Source organism: Palaemon carinicauda, chromosome 8, assembly GCF_036898095.1.
Source record: "Palaemon carinicauda isolate YSFRI2023 chromosome 8, ASM3689809v2, whole genome shotgun sequence".
NCBI classification, from domain to species: Eukaryota; Metazoa; Arthropoda; class Malacostraca; order Decapoda; family Palaemonidae; genus Palaemon; species Palaemon carinicauda.
In genome coordinates, this window is record NC_090732.1 from 7,303,476 (window position 1) to 7,320,741 (window position 17,266).

Here is a 17,266-nt window from a genome sequence, read left to right on the forward strand (position 1 = left end):
AAATGAATGAACACTAAAGAAAGAACGAAAACCCTGAAAGGAATCGTTCTACAAGCTGAAAAACAAAAACAACTACAATTAGATTCATAACTAATTGAGACAAACGTACGGCGTAGCAACCCCCCCACACGGAAAGGAAGCTACAAGGGCGTAGTAACGCGTAGTAAAAGGGTGAACGACCTCAAGAGAGAGAGAGAGAAAGACATAAGTCAAACTCGATCGCCACCCATAAAATTACGCCGTGGTGGCCTAACTGCCGAGGACTCCACGTAGATATCGTACACTACACACACAACTCTGAAAAGGAAACTTACTTATTTCTATACTCAAATATATATACAAACATGAAAACATGTTTACATATATATTGAGTAAATGAAAAGTAAGCGATTAAGTAAAGACAAAACAAACAATGGCTGCCAAGAGAGGACCAAGACAGAGACGTCTGTCACAGTCCGAGCCAAAAGTGAAAGTGAGCATTCATCTGTGTGTGAGGGAGGGGAGGGGAGGGGTAGCTAGCTACCACTCCCCTACCCCCCCCCCCCCCGCTAACTAGCGCGGGGGTAATACACCCTCGTTAAATTCTAATGGCTCGCCATTTCAGCTGCGCTAAAAGGTAACCCTTTGTAAATAGCGTGGTTTGTATTTCGGTTACGGAACAAATTCATGTTAATACCTGAAGTGCAAAAATGAGGGTGCACTTGTAGCACTAATGGAGCTTTTGTAGTTTGCTGGGAAAGACCAGGTGTGAAATTTCAAAAGTTATGACTAAAATCCCACATTTTAAAAGGGAAACAAACACAAGAACACCAACTAACCTAACCTAGGAGCCATATCCTTACCTACTAACCTACCGGGCAAGGCTACGCCCCTCTGTGATCCCCTTTAGACTTCTGTATCCTTAACTTACCATAATACTAAGTTTCAATCCTGTGTTTACTTCCCAACTGGCTTAACTCCTGGCAAGGTTACACTATACCTTAATACTTTGTAAATCGTAAAATTATCTCCATACAGTATTATCGTATTTCAGACAGAGATAAACATTTCCCCCTTAAATAAAATCAATTTGACAAGTAATATGAAAGTTTATGCCTGTCCCAATGAACTGCAATCACCCTGCACTCAATTATGGTTTAGTGAGCAACACAGATACCTTTGGACTAAACTAAGTTCTACGATAATCGGTTCAATTATAGAATGGTGCAATATTAGTTAGAACATTGAAACTCACATAATTGAATAGATCTTTGCAAATACACTATTTTGAATCCCATATACTACTGGCAAGAATCTCTATTAATGAAGTTACAGGTTTTAATAAAAAATACTTATTTTGCTCTTTTTGTCATCATAGCACATATCATAGGAGCCTCCTTACACCTGGTAATTCAGAAAAGGTGGTGCTTTTGTTATAACTTACTTGTTTGAACAGAAAAAAAGGGCCAGTTTTATATTTTAAACATCTTTGTTATTCATTTTCAATATTGGAATAAGCAGTAAAATCATACAGTAGCTCTTATTTAATTGATCATGCTAAAAATAAAAAGTTAGGGGAGAAAGGTGTATTTGATATATTTAGCCTGATCATTGGAAATGGAAGCCAAGTTCATGTTTGAACAGATGCTGGAGCACAGAACTACAAATCCCCACTTTGTTAAGTGTGTATTCACCACTTTAAGTTTGTTTAATGGATAATTAACACCAAAATACTAGTCCCGGGCCTAACATGCGTAACGAAACATAGTCCGCTTGCCAGAACACAGGAGCAGTGGGATAATGTTTAATCACGAGCGAAGCATACGACAGAGCAAAAACCAATAAATCATTAGCTCAATTAAGTAAGGAGGTATTTGTAATACAAAGAACACTGTTATGAATGACTACTCAGAAAATGGGATGAAAAATGTTATTTTTATTAGTAAAATAAATTTTTGAATATACTTACCCGATAATCATGTAGCTGTCAACTCCGTTGCCTGACAGAATTCTATGGAGGGATACGCCAGCTATCACAATACTAGAAGGGGGTGTACTTACCAGCGCCACCTGTGGCCAGGTACTATAGTACTTCTTGTTGACACCTCCTCAATTTTTCCTCGGTCCACTGGTTCTCTATGGGGAGGAAGGGAGGGTCAATTAAATCATGATTATCGGGTAAGTATATTCAAAAATTTATTTTACTAATAAAAATAACATTTTTCAATATTAAACTTACCCGATAATCATGTAGCTGATTCACACCCAGGGGGGTGGGTGAAAACCAGTGTACAAGATTAAAGGATAGCTAAGTATCCCATATTTCATATAACAGTTATCTCAAATAACAATGAAATAATAAGTACCTGGTAAGGAAGTCGAATTGAACCGTTACTCTGCCTCTTTTTTTTAAGTTCGTCTTCCTTACTGAGCGCAGCGTTCCTCTTGGAGGCTGAATCAACTCAAAGGTGCTAAAGTATATAGGGCTGCAACCCCTACTAAAGGACCTCTACACAACCTCTAACCCAGGCGCTTCTCAAGAATGAATTGACCACCCGCCAAATCAAAAGGATGCGGAAGGCTTCTTAGCCTACCGTAACAACCATAAAAACAACAATAAAAGCATTCAAGAGAAAGGTTAAAAAAGGTTATGGGATTAAGGGAATGTAGTGGCTGAGCCCTCACCTACTACTGCACTCGCTGCTACGAATGGTCCCAGGGTGTAGCAGTTCTCGTAAAGAGACTGGACATCTTTAAGATAAAATGATGCAAACACTGACTTGCTCCTCCAATAGGTTGCATCCATTATGCTCTGCAGAGAACGGTTTTTATTAAAGGCCATCGAAGTAGCTACGGCTCTTACTTCGTGGGTCCTTACCTTCAGCAACGCAAGGTCTTCCTCCTTTAAGTGAGAATGGGCTTCTCTAATCAGAAGCCTTATATAATACGAAACCCCGTTCTTGGACATGGGCCTCGAAGGTTTCTTGATGGCACACCATAAGGCTTCTGACTGTCCTCGAATAGGTTTAGACCTATTAAGATAATACTTGAGAGCTCTGACAGGGCAAAGAACTCTCTCTAGTTCGTTACCTACCATGTTGGAGAGGCTAGGAATTTCAAACGATCTAGGCCAAGGACGTGAAGGAAGTTCGTTCTTAGCTAAGAATCCGAGCTGAAAAGAACATGTTGCAGATTCGGTCGTGAAACCAATGTTCTTGCTGAAGGCATGAACCTCACTGACTCTCTTAGCTGTTGCAAGGCAGACGAGAAAAAGAGTCTTGAGGGTAAGGTCCTTGAAGGAAGCTGACTGGAGAGGTTCGAACCTAGGTGACATAAGGAACCTTAAGACTACGTCTAGGTTCCAGCCTGGAGTGGATAGACGACGCTCTTTAGAAGTCTCAAAAGACTTAAGGATGTCTTGAAGGTCCTTGTTGGAAGAAAGGTCCAAACCTCTGTGGCGGAGAACTGAAGCCAACATACTCCTGTACCCTTTAATCGTAGGGGCTGAAAGGGATCTCTCATTCCTAAGATGTAATAGGAAGTCAGCTATTTGAGTCACAGAGGTATTGGTAGAGGATACTGCATTGGCTCTACACCAGCTCCGGAAGACTTCCCACTTAGATTGGTAGACTCTACGAGTGGAAACCCTTCTTGCTCTGGCAATCGCGCTGGCTGCCTCCTTCGAAAAGCCTCTAGCTCTAGCGAATCTTTCGACAGTCTGAAGGCAGTCAGCCGAAGAGCGTGGAGGTTTGGGTGCAACCTGTCTACGTGAGGTTGACGTAGAAGGTCCACTCTTAGAGGTAGAGTCCTGGGGACGTCGACTAGCCATTGAAGTACCTCTGTGAACCATTCTCTTGCAGGCCAAAGGGGAGCAACCAGCGTCAGCCGTGTCCCTTCGTGCGAGATGAACTTCTGAAGGACTTTGTTTATTATCTTGAACGGTGGAAATGCGTAAAGGTCGAGATGGGACCAGTTCAGCAGAAAAGCATCCACATGAACTGCTGCAGGGTCTGGAACTGGGGAACAGTACAGCGGAAGTCTCTTGGTCATGGAGGTGGCAAACAGATCTATGGTAGGTTGACCCCACAAGGTCCAAAGTCTGTTGCACACACTCTTGTGGAGGGTCCATTCCGTGGGAATGACCTGATTCCTTCTGCTTAGGCGATCTGCTGAGACGTTCATGTTGCCCTGAATGAACCTCGTGACTAAAGTGAGGTTTTGACTTCTTGACCAAATGAGGAGGTCCCTTGCGATCTCGTATAGGCTCCTCGAATGGGTCCCTCCTTGCTTGGAGATGTAAGCCAAGGCTGTGGTGTTGTCTGAGTTCACCTCCACCACCTTGCCTAGCAGGAGGGACTTGAAGTTCAGCAGGGCTAAATGAACTGCTAGTAGCTCCTTGCAGTTGATGTGGAGCGTTCCCTGTTCCTCGTTCCACGTTCCCGAGCATTCCCGTCCGTTCAAGGTCGCACCCCAGCCCGAGTCCGATGCATCTGAGAAGAGATGAAGATTGGGGGTCTGAATAGCCAACGATAGGCCCTCCCTGAGAAGGAGATTGGTCTTCCACCACAAGAGAGTGGTCTTCATCTCTTTGGTGACTGGGATAGAGACTGCTTCGAGAGTCAAACCCTTGTCCCAATGAGCTGCAAGATGGAATTGAAGAGGGCGGAGGAGGAGTCTCCCTAGCTCGACGAACAGGGCCAGCGATGAAAGGGTCCCTGTGAGACTCATCCACTGTCTCACCGAGCAACTGCTCCTCTTCAGCATGCTCATGATGCAATCTAGGGCTTGGCTTATCCTTGGGGCCGATGGAAAAGCCCGAAAATCCTGACTCCGAATCTCCATTCCCAGGTACACAATGGATTGGGAGGGAATGAGCTGAGACTTTTCTATGTTGACTAACAGACCCAGTTCTCTGATTAAGTCCAAAGTCCAGTTGAGACTCTCCAGACAGCGACGACTCGTGGAGGCTCTCAACAGCCAGTCGTCTAAGTAAAGGGAGGCTCTGATGTCCGATAAGTGGAGGAATTTTGCTATATTCCTCATCAGATGCGTAAACACCATAGGAGCTGTGCTTAGGCCAAAACACAGGGCTTGGAATTGGTAGACAACCTTTCCAAAAACGAATCTCAGGAAAGGTTGGGAGTCTGGATGAATAGGAACGTGAAAGTAGGCATCTTTCAGGTCCAACGAGACCATCCAGTCCTCCTGCCTGACCGCTGCTAGGACCGACTTCGTCGTCTCCATCGTGAACGTCTGCTTGGTGACATACGCATTGAGCGCGCTGACGTCCAGCACCGGTCTCCAACCTCCTGTCTTCTTGGCCACCAGAAAGAGACGGTTGTAGAAACCCGGGGATATATGGTCCCGGACTATAACCACTGCCTTCTTCTGTACAAGGAGCGACACCTCCTGGTGCAACGCTAGCCTCTTGTCCTCTTCTTTGTAGTTGGGAGAGAGGTTGATGGGAGATGTGGTCAGAGGGGGTTTGCGGCAGAATGGTATCCTGTAACCCTCCCTCAGCCAACTGACAGACTGGGCGTCTGCACCTCTCTTTTCCCAGGCTTGCCAGAAGATCTTGAGTCTGGCTCCTACTGCTGTCTGGAGATGCGGAGAGTCAGTTTTTTCCTTTAGAAGCCTTGGAACTTTTCCTAGACTTGCTCCTGGAAGAGTCTGGACGGGAGCTTCCTCGGCTGGGGGCTCTACCACGAAAGGGCGGTATGAACCTCGTAGCAGGAGTATCAGCCACTGGGGTGCGATAAGTCCTGGGGACTGAGGTAGCAACCTTAGTCTTACGAGCCGATGAGGCCACAAGATCATGTGTGTCCTTTTGTATCAGGGCAGCAGACAAGTCCTTAACAAGCTCTTCGGGGAAGAGGAACTTCGAGAGCGGAGCGAAAAGGAGTTGAGACCTTTGACAAGGTGTGATGCTGGAGGAAAGGAAGGTACATAGCTGTTCCCTTTTCTTAAGAACCCCTGACACAAACATCGAAGCAAGCTCGCCAGATCCATCTCTAATGGCCTTATTCATGCAGGACATTAATAGCATGGCAGAATCCTTGTCCGCAGGGGAGGTCTTCTTGCTGAGGGCCCCCAGGCACCAGTCTAGGAAGTTGAACATCTCAAATGCTCTAAAAACACCCTTCAGGAAGTGATCAAGGTCTGAGAAGGTCCAGCAAACCTTAGAGCGCCTCATTGCTGTTCTACGAGGCGAGTCTACCAGACTTGAGAAGTCAGCCTGGGCAGAGGCAGGTACTCCCAAGCCTGGTTCCTCTCCTGTGGCATACCAAACGCCCGCTTTAGAAGTGAGCTTAGTCGGAGGAAACATGAACGAAGTCTTTCCAAGGTGTTGCTTAGTCTGCAACCACTCCCCTAAGATCCTTAACGCTCTCTTAGAGGACCTTGCTAGGACTAGCTTAGTATAAGTAGACTTAGCTGGCTGCATGCCCAGCGAAAACTCAGATGGCGGAGAGCGGGGGATAGCAGAGACAAAGTGGTCTGGGTATACCTCCCTAAACAGAGCCAAGACCTTACGAAAGTCAATAGAAGGTGGAGAAGACTTGGATTCATCCACGTCTGATGAGGGATCCAGGTGTGCCGCCTCATCATCAGACGCCTCATCACCAGAGTGTAGCGAAGAGATCGGTAAGGTATGCTGAACAGCAGAGTCAGCACGAGCTGGAACAACAATATTAGTGGTTTCCTCTTCAAGAATCTGTTGAGGGAACACCTGAGGCTCAGACTGCAAAGGCTGATCAAAAGAAGTAGCAGAAGGTAGGCGCATGGGTGGAGGAGGCTGACTCCTAGCATGAGTGTCTGAACTCAAGGGTTGCGCTTGCTGAGTGGTTGGCGGATGCGCAGTAGCAAGTTCCTGAGGAACGAGTTGAGGTTCCTGAGGTGTGAGCTGTGAGCGATGAGGTAGTGGCTGCGCAGAACACAGTAATTGTCTCGCGAGTTGAGGTTCCTGAGGCGCAAGGCTAAGGTGTTGTGCTTGCCTTGAGGAGGGTTGAGCTCGCTGCAGCGAGAGCTGAGGAGACTGACTCATGGATGGGAGAGGTTGTTGTACCTCAAGAGAGTGTTGCCTCACTGGTGGAACTGCAAGTGGAAGCGGAGGAAGTAAGGTATAAGCTTCCTGTTCCCATTGCTGAGGTTGCCTTAAGGAAGGCGGAGGGAGCTGCACACCACTGGAAACAGTAAACTCAGAACGTGGTAAGGTATCCTGAGGAGCCTCAACATCGTACGCCTGGCAGGCAGTACTGCGGTCAGGCGGAGCGATCGCAGGAGGAGGTGTAACCTTCTCAGCCTGACACTCACGCATCAAGACCGCAAGTTGTGACTGCATGGACTGCAGTAGAGTCAACTTGGGGTCGGCAGACACTAAGGTCTGCTGAGGTAAAGCCTTAACAGCAGAGATCTGTTGTGGCAGAACCTTACTCCTCTTAGGCGGAGTGCATTCAACTGATGACTGCGGCGAGTCAGAGCTGATCCAATGACTGCAGCCCGGTTGAGTTCTTGAGGTCTGGACTCTGCGTTTGAGTGGTCTTGAGACCTGAGTCCAGCGTTTCTTCCCTGACAATTGATCAGCAGACGAGTAAAAGACGGGCTCAATCGTCTGCAGGTGGGAGTGACGGTCTCTGGAAGACACGCCCGCAACCACCGAGGATACTTCTGTGCGCCGATCAAGGCCTGCCGAACCCTTTTGCCCTTCGACATTGCTTCTCCCCTGGGCTTGGGAGCTTGCAAGAGGTCCCGGACTGGGAGGACGACTGGCACGCACAGAAGTATCCTCACGCACCACACTGACACTGACACTAGCACTTGGCACTGCACTGACACTAGCACTCGTCACAGCACTGGCACTAATTCCACCCACTGCACTCTTGACCTTAAGTTCCTTGACTTCGGCCATAAGAGACTTATGATCACTAACCACTGACTCTACTTTGTCACCTAAGGCCTGAATGGCACGCAAAACAACAGACATATCAGGCTGAGGGCAAATAGTAGGTTCGGGGGTAGCCACTACAGGGGTAGGAAAAGGTAGGGGATCATGAGGTGAGGAAAAAAGTGAAGAGTGAGAAGAACTCCTCCTAACTCTCTCTCTCTCTAACTTGGTTGAATACTTAAGAAGACGGACAAAATCAAGTTCCGAAAGTCCGGCGCATTCCTCACATCGATCTTCTAACTGACAGGGTCTTTCCCTACAGTCAGAACAAGCGGTGTGAGGATCTACCGAGGCCTTCGGAATACGCCTATTACAAGACCTACATCGTCTATGGGTGGGGGCTTGTGAAATGTCAGACATCTTGAATCAAAAGAGTTAGCCAAGTGGGGTTTCAAAATCAAGCAAAAGATCGTTAACCGTTTAATCAGGACTAAATAATAGCTATCTAAGCTAATATAGAAGTTTTCCAGTAAAGCGACAGCCGAAATCTGAGAGAATACTTCACCAAAAGCCGTGAAAATACTCGAAGATCATAAGCGTATCCCAGAACGTCTTGCCGGAAGCACGACAGAGGAAAAATTGAGGAGGTGTCAACAAGAAGTACTATAGTACCTGGCCACAGGTGGCGCTGGTAAGTACACCCCCTTCTAGTATTGTGATAGCTGGCGTATCCCTCCATAGAATTCTGTCGGGCAACGGAGTTGACAGCTACATGATTATCGGGTAAGTTTAATATTGAAAACTCTCCTTTTCTGTGTGTCCAGACGTCCTGGAAAACAAAAGCTCCAGTATTTCATTACCATTACTTGGTTTTGATTAGGGTATTGGTTTTTTTATTACGGCGTTGGTCTATTTATCATGATGACTTTTTTTATGACAATGGCTGTCAGAAACAAAGTTTATCGAAGTTAAACTAAATATAAAAACAATTAGACAAGTGCACTATATTTTAAGGTGTTTAGAACGTAATTGATGACGATCCCTAGTGCAAAGCCATAGCTTTTCAGTTAAGATTGTTGACGAACCATAACTCAATAACTATGGATTTCCGCCAGGAATCATAATCAAAACGTTCAAAAACACCACAAAATACATTATAAAACACTCTTATTTTCTATATACCATTTATTACATCATTCTACAATTTTACCCGATAATCACTACTCTTTATATTAGGATACAATGGGCCCATTTTATATTTTATATATAATCTTTAAACCTCTTTGTATTTAATTTTCATATTACCACAAAATACATTATAAAACACTCTTATTTACTACAAACCATTTATTGCATCATTCTATAATTTTACCCCATAAACACTACTCTTTATATTAGGATACTATACTAACCTTCTCAAATGTCCAGTCTTTTGGTTTATTTCCATTTGCCATTTGTTGTGTTTCTTCAAGCAGACGAATGAAATTAATTTCAAGTCTGGATCTTGAAATAGGAGGCGGATCCATCGTGTATAACAATAAGCAAAATCCTTCGGCAGGAAGACAGCAGGCCTAAGCCTGGCCAAGATTCTCAATTACTCAGGAAAATGTCAATTCAAAAGTTGGCTACTATACAAAAATTAACTATGAATCTGATTCAGGCTGCAGATAAGCCTTAACTGTCTCTTGGAAGCCTCTTCGTAACTCGTAGAAGCGTATTCGAACTAAGGCTCCTAGGTGCAGCTGACAGATGCATGTCCTATAATCTGATGGGCAATGTTTACATTATGTCATGGACTCATGATCTTCTTCTTCTTCTTCTTATATTGCAAAGGTACGCGGACACCAGTGAGATCTCGCCCATAGTCTAGTTCACCTTTAGTTATTCTTCAAACCTGGGTAGGTATAAAGCAAGAAAAATTCTGGAGGTTAAATATACTGAGTTTCAAAATTGGTTGAACATTTTTACAGTGTTGATGAACACATACTGTATACTTTTTACTTATTCCGTACTGAAAAACATCAAAGGGTAGCAATTCTTTTCATCAAAGAATATAGTTTCCTTTATCTAAGATACTAATAGGCTTGCTAGTTTATAAAAGATAACCTTCTGTATCATTAATCAAATCAGGAACTTGCTTTTTGTAGATAAACATCTATCGAAATTCAATGTTATTTAATCAGTATGGAGAAATACAAGAACTCCTTGAATTTTAAAATAAATACTTCCTTCCCTACAGTAATATTAAATTTACTTCCATTTAAAAGTAATATTTACACATGAAATCTTCCATATGAGATACAGTAAAATGGTTAACTACTTAAATACAGTGTACAATACTTTTACTTTTACTTTTAGAGGTTTATTTCTCGCCCTCCATCAGACACTAAGAGTCTGTTCAGGCGGGCTTTGATGTGTGAAAACAATTTCTTTCCAGTTTATATTTTGCTCTGTATCTTTTCAGTTATTCGCTAGCATTTGTATTTAGGCTTAATAGTTTTCAGATCACTATTATAACACTTTCCAAAGAGATGAGTCTTCAGTTTTTTCTTGAAAGCTGCCACATTTTTGCTATTCTTGACATCAAGTGGAAGGTCGTTGAAGAGTCTCGCTGCAGCATAACAAAAAGTTCTTCCTCCTATTGCATGATTCACACTAATTTCGAATAGTCTATATGGGTCATCAGTATGTCTAACTCTTACAGCAGCGCTAGTAGCTTGAGGGTAGGGGACCAAGCAATCACGAAGATATTTAGGCTTATCACTTGTAAGTGCTTTGTAAGTCAACAAACAAATCTTAAATTCAATTCTAGCCTTAACAGGTAACCAATGTGGATCGATCAGTGCAGGAATTATTCTCTCCCGAAATCTAATCCCTTTTATCAGTCTAGCCGCTCGGTTTTGCACATTTTGAAGCTTTCTTAGTAGCGTATTGGGCAATTTATAGTACAGAGAATTGCAATAATCAAGCCTTGATATTACGTGACTCACCATTAAAATTTTTGTACTGCCCTCTGTTAAATATTTTCTAATAAATGCTATGTTTCTCAGGTGATAGTTACACACTTTCACTGTGTTCACTATTTGATCCCTCATTGACAAATTACAATCTGTCAGCGCACCCAAATTTTTCCACAACAGGCACAATCCTAACATCAGCGTCACCAATTTTTATACTTTGAAATAACTGGTAATTCTTCAAAGCCACCTTTGTGCCAAAAAACATACATTTTGTTTTATCATCATTTAATTTAAGCTTTGTCCTCTGCATCCATGTTTTTATTTCAGTCATTATCTCATCAATTTTCTTCCTTTGTATCTTGTGTTGTTGAAATTGAAAGGTAGAACTGAGTGTCATCTGCATATAGTTTAAAGCCCGCTTTTTTTTTTTTAAATATTATTTGCATTGCTTTCAATAAAGTTGCACGCACAATGAATACAAACATAACAAATACATATAGCAGTTACAACACAAGAAATTACTTTACTTTACTTTGACGGCTGTTTTTTCGGTCCTATATAGCTGGGGAACCCCACTCTCTACAGGACCTCCACTGTCATTTTATCTTGTTCGTTCAGAGTATTTTACATTTCATATCACGTATTGGTCATTTACTGCTAAATCGTCACTGTCAAAAGACTTGCAGAATAAGGAAGTCTTCAGTTTTCTTTTGAAAGCCTAAATATCTTCAATCATTCGGATGTCTCGTGGGAGCTTATATTGTATAGTCTCGGGCCGCATATTTAAAGGCTCTAGAGCCTGGAGTAGACATATAACGTTGCAGTAGTTTTTTCGTTATATTCACTTCATCAAAGTATGTTATTAGCTTGACTCCCATTGCCTATTTCCACAATTCTGTCTTTTTTTTCAGGATGATGAGGTGATCCAATGTGGTTGGTGACTTATTTTCTAATTGCCTGTTTTATGAGCCATGCGTTAACTGCATATGGACCTGTTTGGATATTGAAGCACAACAGGAATCTCCATGCATCTGTCAGAATATAAGAGAGTAGTGCAATATGTACAAATGTTCATTGGCCCTTATTAAGAGTCTAATCACAGTAAGCCTTTGGAAAATTTCAAAAGTAAAGCAGTTAGTAAGAACAGAAAGGGGAATTCAAATGAAATATGCAGTGGTAGAGAAAAAACTTTAATTGATAAAGATCGTTTATAAAGAGAACTTTATATTAGAGAGTGAAAACATAGGTAACAGACTGAATAGGTTATACTGAACATGTGCATGTATTATTCACACATTGGCTATTGTAATCTTTTGTTGAAATACAATATTGTGAAGTGTTCTGTTTTTTTTTTTTTAATATTCTATATTTTGTATTTATATCTTATTCACCATATCCAAGGATACCGTGGATTTAACCATCAATGAGGATTACCCCATAGGATGCACTAAATACTTAAGAATGTATTTGACAAACAAATCTTGCAGATACCCCAGTCCACAGGGTCTTTTACATGTGTGACAGGGACAGGAAAACAATTTTAAAGTGAATAAAGTAAAGATTAACCTGGGCTGTACGTTTTAGAGCTTTTAGGTGTGTGGCCTCAAGATCAGATAACAAGAACCCACTTAACAAGAATTTGGAGACTTTCTTATTCTCGAAATGCTATGATAGCGTGGATTTAACAACGCAGGTTATGCTACGCGATTCTGTAATGATTAAAAGATGTTTATGACAAGCAAATCTCATAGGTCATGCAGGGCTCTTGGCTTATCCATGGGTGGTAGGATCAGGAAAATACCCTTAAGGGCTAGTGTCTTGTGCCAAGAGCAATATAAATGCTGGGTAATCTGAACGAACGACCCTTTAAAGTAATGTGAATTGAAGTAAAATAGATTTTTATCAGAGTAAACTTGTGGATATATATATAAATATATATATATATAAATATATATATATATATATATATATATATATATGTATATATATATATATATATATATATATATATATATATATAAATATATATATATATATATATATATATATATATATATATATATATATATTTATATATATACACACACACACACACACATATATATATATATATATATATATATATATATATATATATATATATATATATATATTGTAAGGACAGTGAGACAAGCGTCACCAAGATCAACTGATACTTTATTTGAATGCGCACGGAAATACATTACAAGGTGCGGACGGAAACATAGGATTACATTGGCGCCAAGTCAGATTGAAGTGCCCGCCAAAATATATGTGTTTTCTCACACTTACAAATATATGAATTATGGGTTAACAAAAACATGTTATGAAACGATACATATATCAAAATGTAGCTCTGGTAGAGCGGAATATATATACATAGGACACCACAGTGTGGCGAAGAGAGAATTTAAATAAATAAGTAGTTTGTCGATTTTCTGGATGACGAAGGGATCGGTGTCCTTACAAGTACTCCCCCCCCCCAAGACATCGGGCGGCGTAGAGGGCTGATGATCAATCTTCGTATCTCTTCGGGCGTCGGAGGGTTCCTCTTGTTTTTGAACGGAGGGGCGCGCTGGCGGTCGGTGTAAGGATCTCTTCCTCTTGTTGTCGTTTGATGATTTTTCCTTCGTTGGGCGGTTGTTTTGTGGCGGAACTCTGGGTCTGCCAGGTCCAGCGGAGGCGGTGTCGCTTCCTTCGAGAAACGCTGGTTTCACGCGGTCTATTGAGACCCAGTCCTCTTGGCCATGGACGTCGAGAAGGAAGGCTTTCGTTGTCTTTTTAATTACCCGGTAGGGACGTCGATAAGGTCTAGTCAGTGGTTGTCGATGAGCGTAGACACGGACGAAAACGTACTTGCAGTCGTCCAGGCTTTTTGGCTTGAAGTGCTTGGTTCTGTCCTGGTAAGTTTTGAGACACGGCCTGAACTTCCTGGCGATGTCCCTTAGGTGATCCAGCTGCGTGTCGTCGGTTGATGAGGGAAAGAATTTGCCAGGAACTGCGAGCGCTTCCCCGTAAACTTTTTCGGCGGGCGAAGGTTCGCCGTCTGCGCGAGGGGCGGTGCGAAGGCCGAGGAGTACCCAAGGAAGTCGTGATTTCCAGTCCCCGTCGGTGCAGCTCGCCATCAGGGACGCCTTGAGGGCGCGGTGCGTTCTTTCGACCATGCCGTTTGCCGCGGGGTTGTATGCCGTGGTGCTGTGGAGCGTCGTCCCCATCAGGTTCGCCAAAGCAAGCCATATTTCTGAGAGGAAAGCGGGGCCTCTGTCAGTCGTGATGTCGTCGGGAACGCCAAACCTGCTCACCCAGCTTGACAGGAGGGCTTCGGCACATGCTTGAGTCGTAGCTTCGGTCATCGGCGATGCCTCCAACCACCTCGTGGAGCGATCGATGATCGTAAGTAGGTAGCGAGCGGATCCAGAAGGGGGCAATGGGCCCACGACGTCGATGTGTATATGTCCGAAACGTCTTTTTAGCTGGGGAAAATCGCCCACCCCCGATTCGGTGTGACGGCTGACCTTGCTTGACTGGCAGTTGATGCATGACCTCGCCCATTCTCAGGCATCTTTTTTTATCCCTGGCCAGACAAACTTTTCAGACAGAAGGCGAGCGGTGGTGCGTCCTGAGGGGTGCGAAAGTCCATGGATGATATCGAATATTTTCCTTCTGCAGGAGGCTGGTACCCAGGGACGAGGGCGGCCCGTGCTGGTGTCGCAAAGAATAGTTACTCCTGCTGGTCCGAGGGGAACCGCACTTATCTTGAGCGCGGATGGCTCCGTCAGGTGAACCTGTGCTTCTCGGTCGGTGCGTTGTTCGGTTGCGAGATTGGCGTAGTCGATTCCCAGGTGGATCGCGTCAATTTCAATCCTTGAAAGGGCGTCCGCGACTGGGTTTTTCTTTCCTGGGACGTAACGTATGGTGCACCCGAATTCGGCGATTGATGCGAGATGACGTTGTTGTCGGGATGACCATGCGTCCGTTGATTTCGTGAAGGCGTGGACGAGGGGTTGATGATCCGTTGCAATCGTGAAGGGGGTACCCTCCAAGATGTGCCTGAAGTGGCGGACGGCGAGGTAGACGGCGAGGAGTTCCCTATCGAAGGTGCTGTATCTTGTTTCGGCGGGTTTCAATTTCTTGCTGAAGAATGCCAGCGGTCGAGGAGAACCATCGACAAGTTGCTCAAGCACAGCCCCGCAGGCGACGTTGCTGGCGTCGGTCGTTAGTCGCAGGGGCGCCTTGTCGTCGAAATGAGCCAGGGTGGTGGCATTCGCAAGGGCATCCTTCGTCCGAGCGAATGCCTGTTGCTGGGGTAAGCCCCACTCGAGTTTTTTTGCTTTTCCTTTCAGGACGTCATCGAGGGGTGACAGGGTTTGTGCGATGTTGGGGATGAAGCGCCTGTAGTAATTGACCATTCCCAAGAACTCCTGAAGTTGGCGGATGGTCATAGGCATTGGGAACTTCCTGATGGCGTCGACTTTGGTTGTCATGGGTTTTACCCCGCGCGAGGATACACGGTGACCAAGGAAATCCACTCCCTCCGCACCGAACGTACATTTGTCGAAGCGTACGACTAGGCCGTTCTCCTGTAGGCGCCTTAGTACGGTGCGGACGTGTCCCCGGTGTTCCTCCTTGGTTTTCGAGAATATCAGGATGTCGTCGACGTACCAGACGCAGAAAGGTAGGTCACCCAGAATGCTATCCATTAGTCGTTGGAAGGTCGCCCCGGCGTTGCGTAGACCGAAGGTTGAGTATGCGAAGGTGTAGGATCCGAACGGCGTTACAATGGCAGTTTTCGGGATATCTTCCGGGAATACGGGGACCTGGAAGTAAGACTTGAGGAGGTCCATCTTGGTAAAAAACTTTGCGCCGTGCAACGCGTTCGTTAGGTCCTGCATGTTGGGCAGCGGGTAATGATCGGGTGTTGTGATGAGGTTGAGGCGCCTGTAGTCGCCGCAAGGTCTCCAGGACCCGTCCGGCTTTTTAACCATGTGCAGGGGTGATGCCCAGGGGCTCGATGCTTTCTTACAGATACCCATGCGTTCCATGTCCTCGAAGGCGCGTTTGGCATCTTTCAGTTTCTGAGGCGGGAGGCGGCGGAATTTGGCGTGAGTGGGAGGTCCTGTCATTGTGATGTGGTGGTAGATACCATGCTTGGACGGGGAACCTGGCGAGTGTCAGAGCTCGGGCTTGAAAACCTCGGGAAACTCTCGTAGGAGGTCGGCGTAGGGGTGCGTTGTTACGGCGGATACGGACATTGTTGCAGGGCCGTGTTCTAGGGCGCGAGACTGGCAGGTTCCCGTGTCGATGAGACGTCTGTTAGCGACATCGACGAGGAGTCCATGGTGGGCGAGGAAATCCGCACCGAGGAGGGGGCGATTGACGTCGGCAATAGCTAAGGGCCAAGAATACGAACGGCCCAGGATAGATATCTTGAGGGTCTTGATTCCATAGCACCGTATGGGAGATCCGTTGGCGGCGATGAGTGAGGGAGCGTTTTTGTCGGGACCACGGTCTAGGTCGGACTTCGAAGGAGGGAACGTTGACTGCATTGCGCCGGTGTCCACCATGAGTCTACGGTTGGAAATGGTATCGAGGATACAGAAACCAATCTTGTTATGGTTAACTGCGGCTACGATGGTGGCAGGTGGATGCTTCTGGCGTCGTCTTCTAGGGAAACTGCATGGTGCTCTACATTTCTTGGCGTCACTGCAGAACTGTTGGTGGTAGAAGCACCATGCTGGGTTAGGCCCAGGGTTTGGTCGTGTCGGTTGCGGTGGTTTCTTTCTTGATAGAATGTTGATCTCGTCGTCCTCGAGGGCCATTGCCGAGGAGTCTATGGAAGAGCAGCTGCTGAAGGAGGAGAACGGAGGCGGTGTTGACGATGATGCTCCGAGGCGAGATGCTTTGGAGGCCTCGTGGAGCTTCTGAGCCTTCGACAGGAGTTCGTTCATCGGGAGCGTGTCGGCGTCTGTCAATTGGGCCCGTACGTCCTGTGGTAGGTGTCGAAGAAAGATCTCGTGAGATAAGCTAATCTCACGTCGTCGGCCGTTGCTGTCTGTTTCGGGGAGCATGAGCAGGCCGATTAGCTCGTCCCACGCCTCGACAGGAGAGGTGTCACCCATGGGCTTGCCGGCGAGGTCCAATACTTTCTGTGCCCTTGCTGAGACGGAGAGGGAGTAGATACCGATGAGTTTCGTTCTCAGGTCGTCGTATGAAACTTGGCCGGCCTGGGCGTCGAGCCATGGGGAAATCTTGTCGAATACTTCTTCAGGTATGGAGGTGAGAACGATGTCAGCCTTGGCGCAGGAGTCGCTGAGTCTAGCGACGCGGAAGAGTACGTCCGCTCTCAGGAACCAGGAAGCGGTGTTGTGTTGAGAAAAGGGCGGCAGTTTGACTTTGGGCGTGGAGGCGAGGCCGTTGGGTGCGATGG

At 45.3% G+C, this 17,266-nt stretch overlaps 1 protein-coding gene across 2 annotated transcripts in view; it reads right to left on the minus strand.

The window, feature by feature from the left end:
* The window catches only part of LOC137645620 (NADPH-dependent diflavin oxidoreductase 1), a 98,392-nt gene extending 88,689 nt beyond the window's left edge, over nucleotides 1-9,703 (minus strand). The window contains exon 1 of one of the 2 annotated variants that reach the window (XM_068378431.1): nucleotides 9,274-9,671. In XM_068378431.1, the coding sequence (XP_068234532.1) occupies nucleotides 9,274-9,387 (114 nt within the window). In that variant the 5' untranslated portion in view covers nucleotides 9,388-9,671. Of the gene's footprint in view, nucleotides 1-9,273 lie in introns of both variants that reach the window. The other variant, XM_068378430.1, reaches the window with a different exon arrangement.
* Between the last annotated feature and the right edge of the window lie 7,563 nt (nucleotides 9,704-17,266).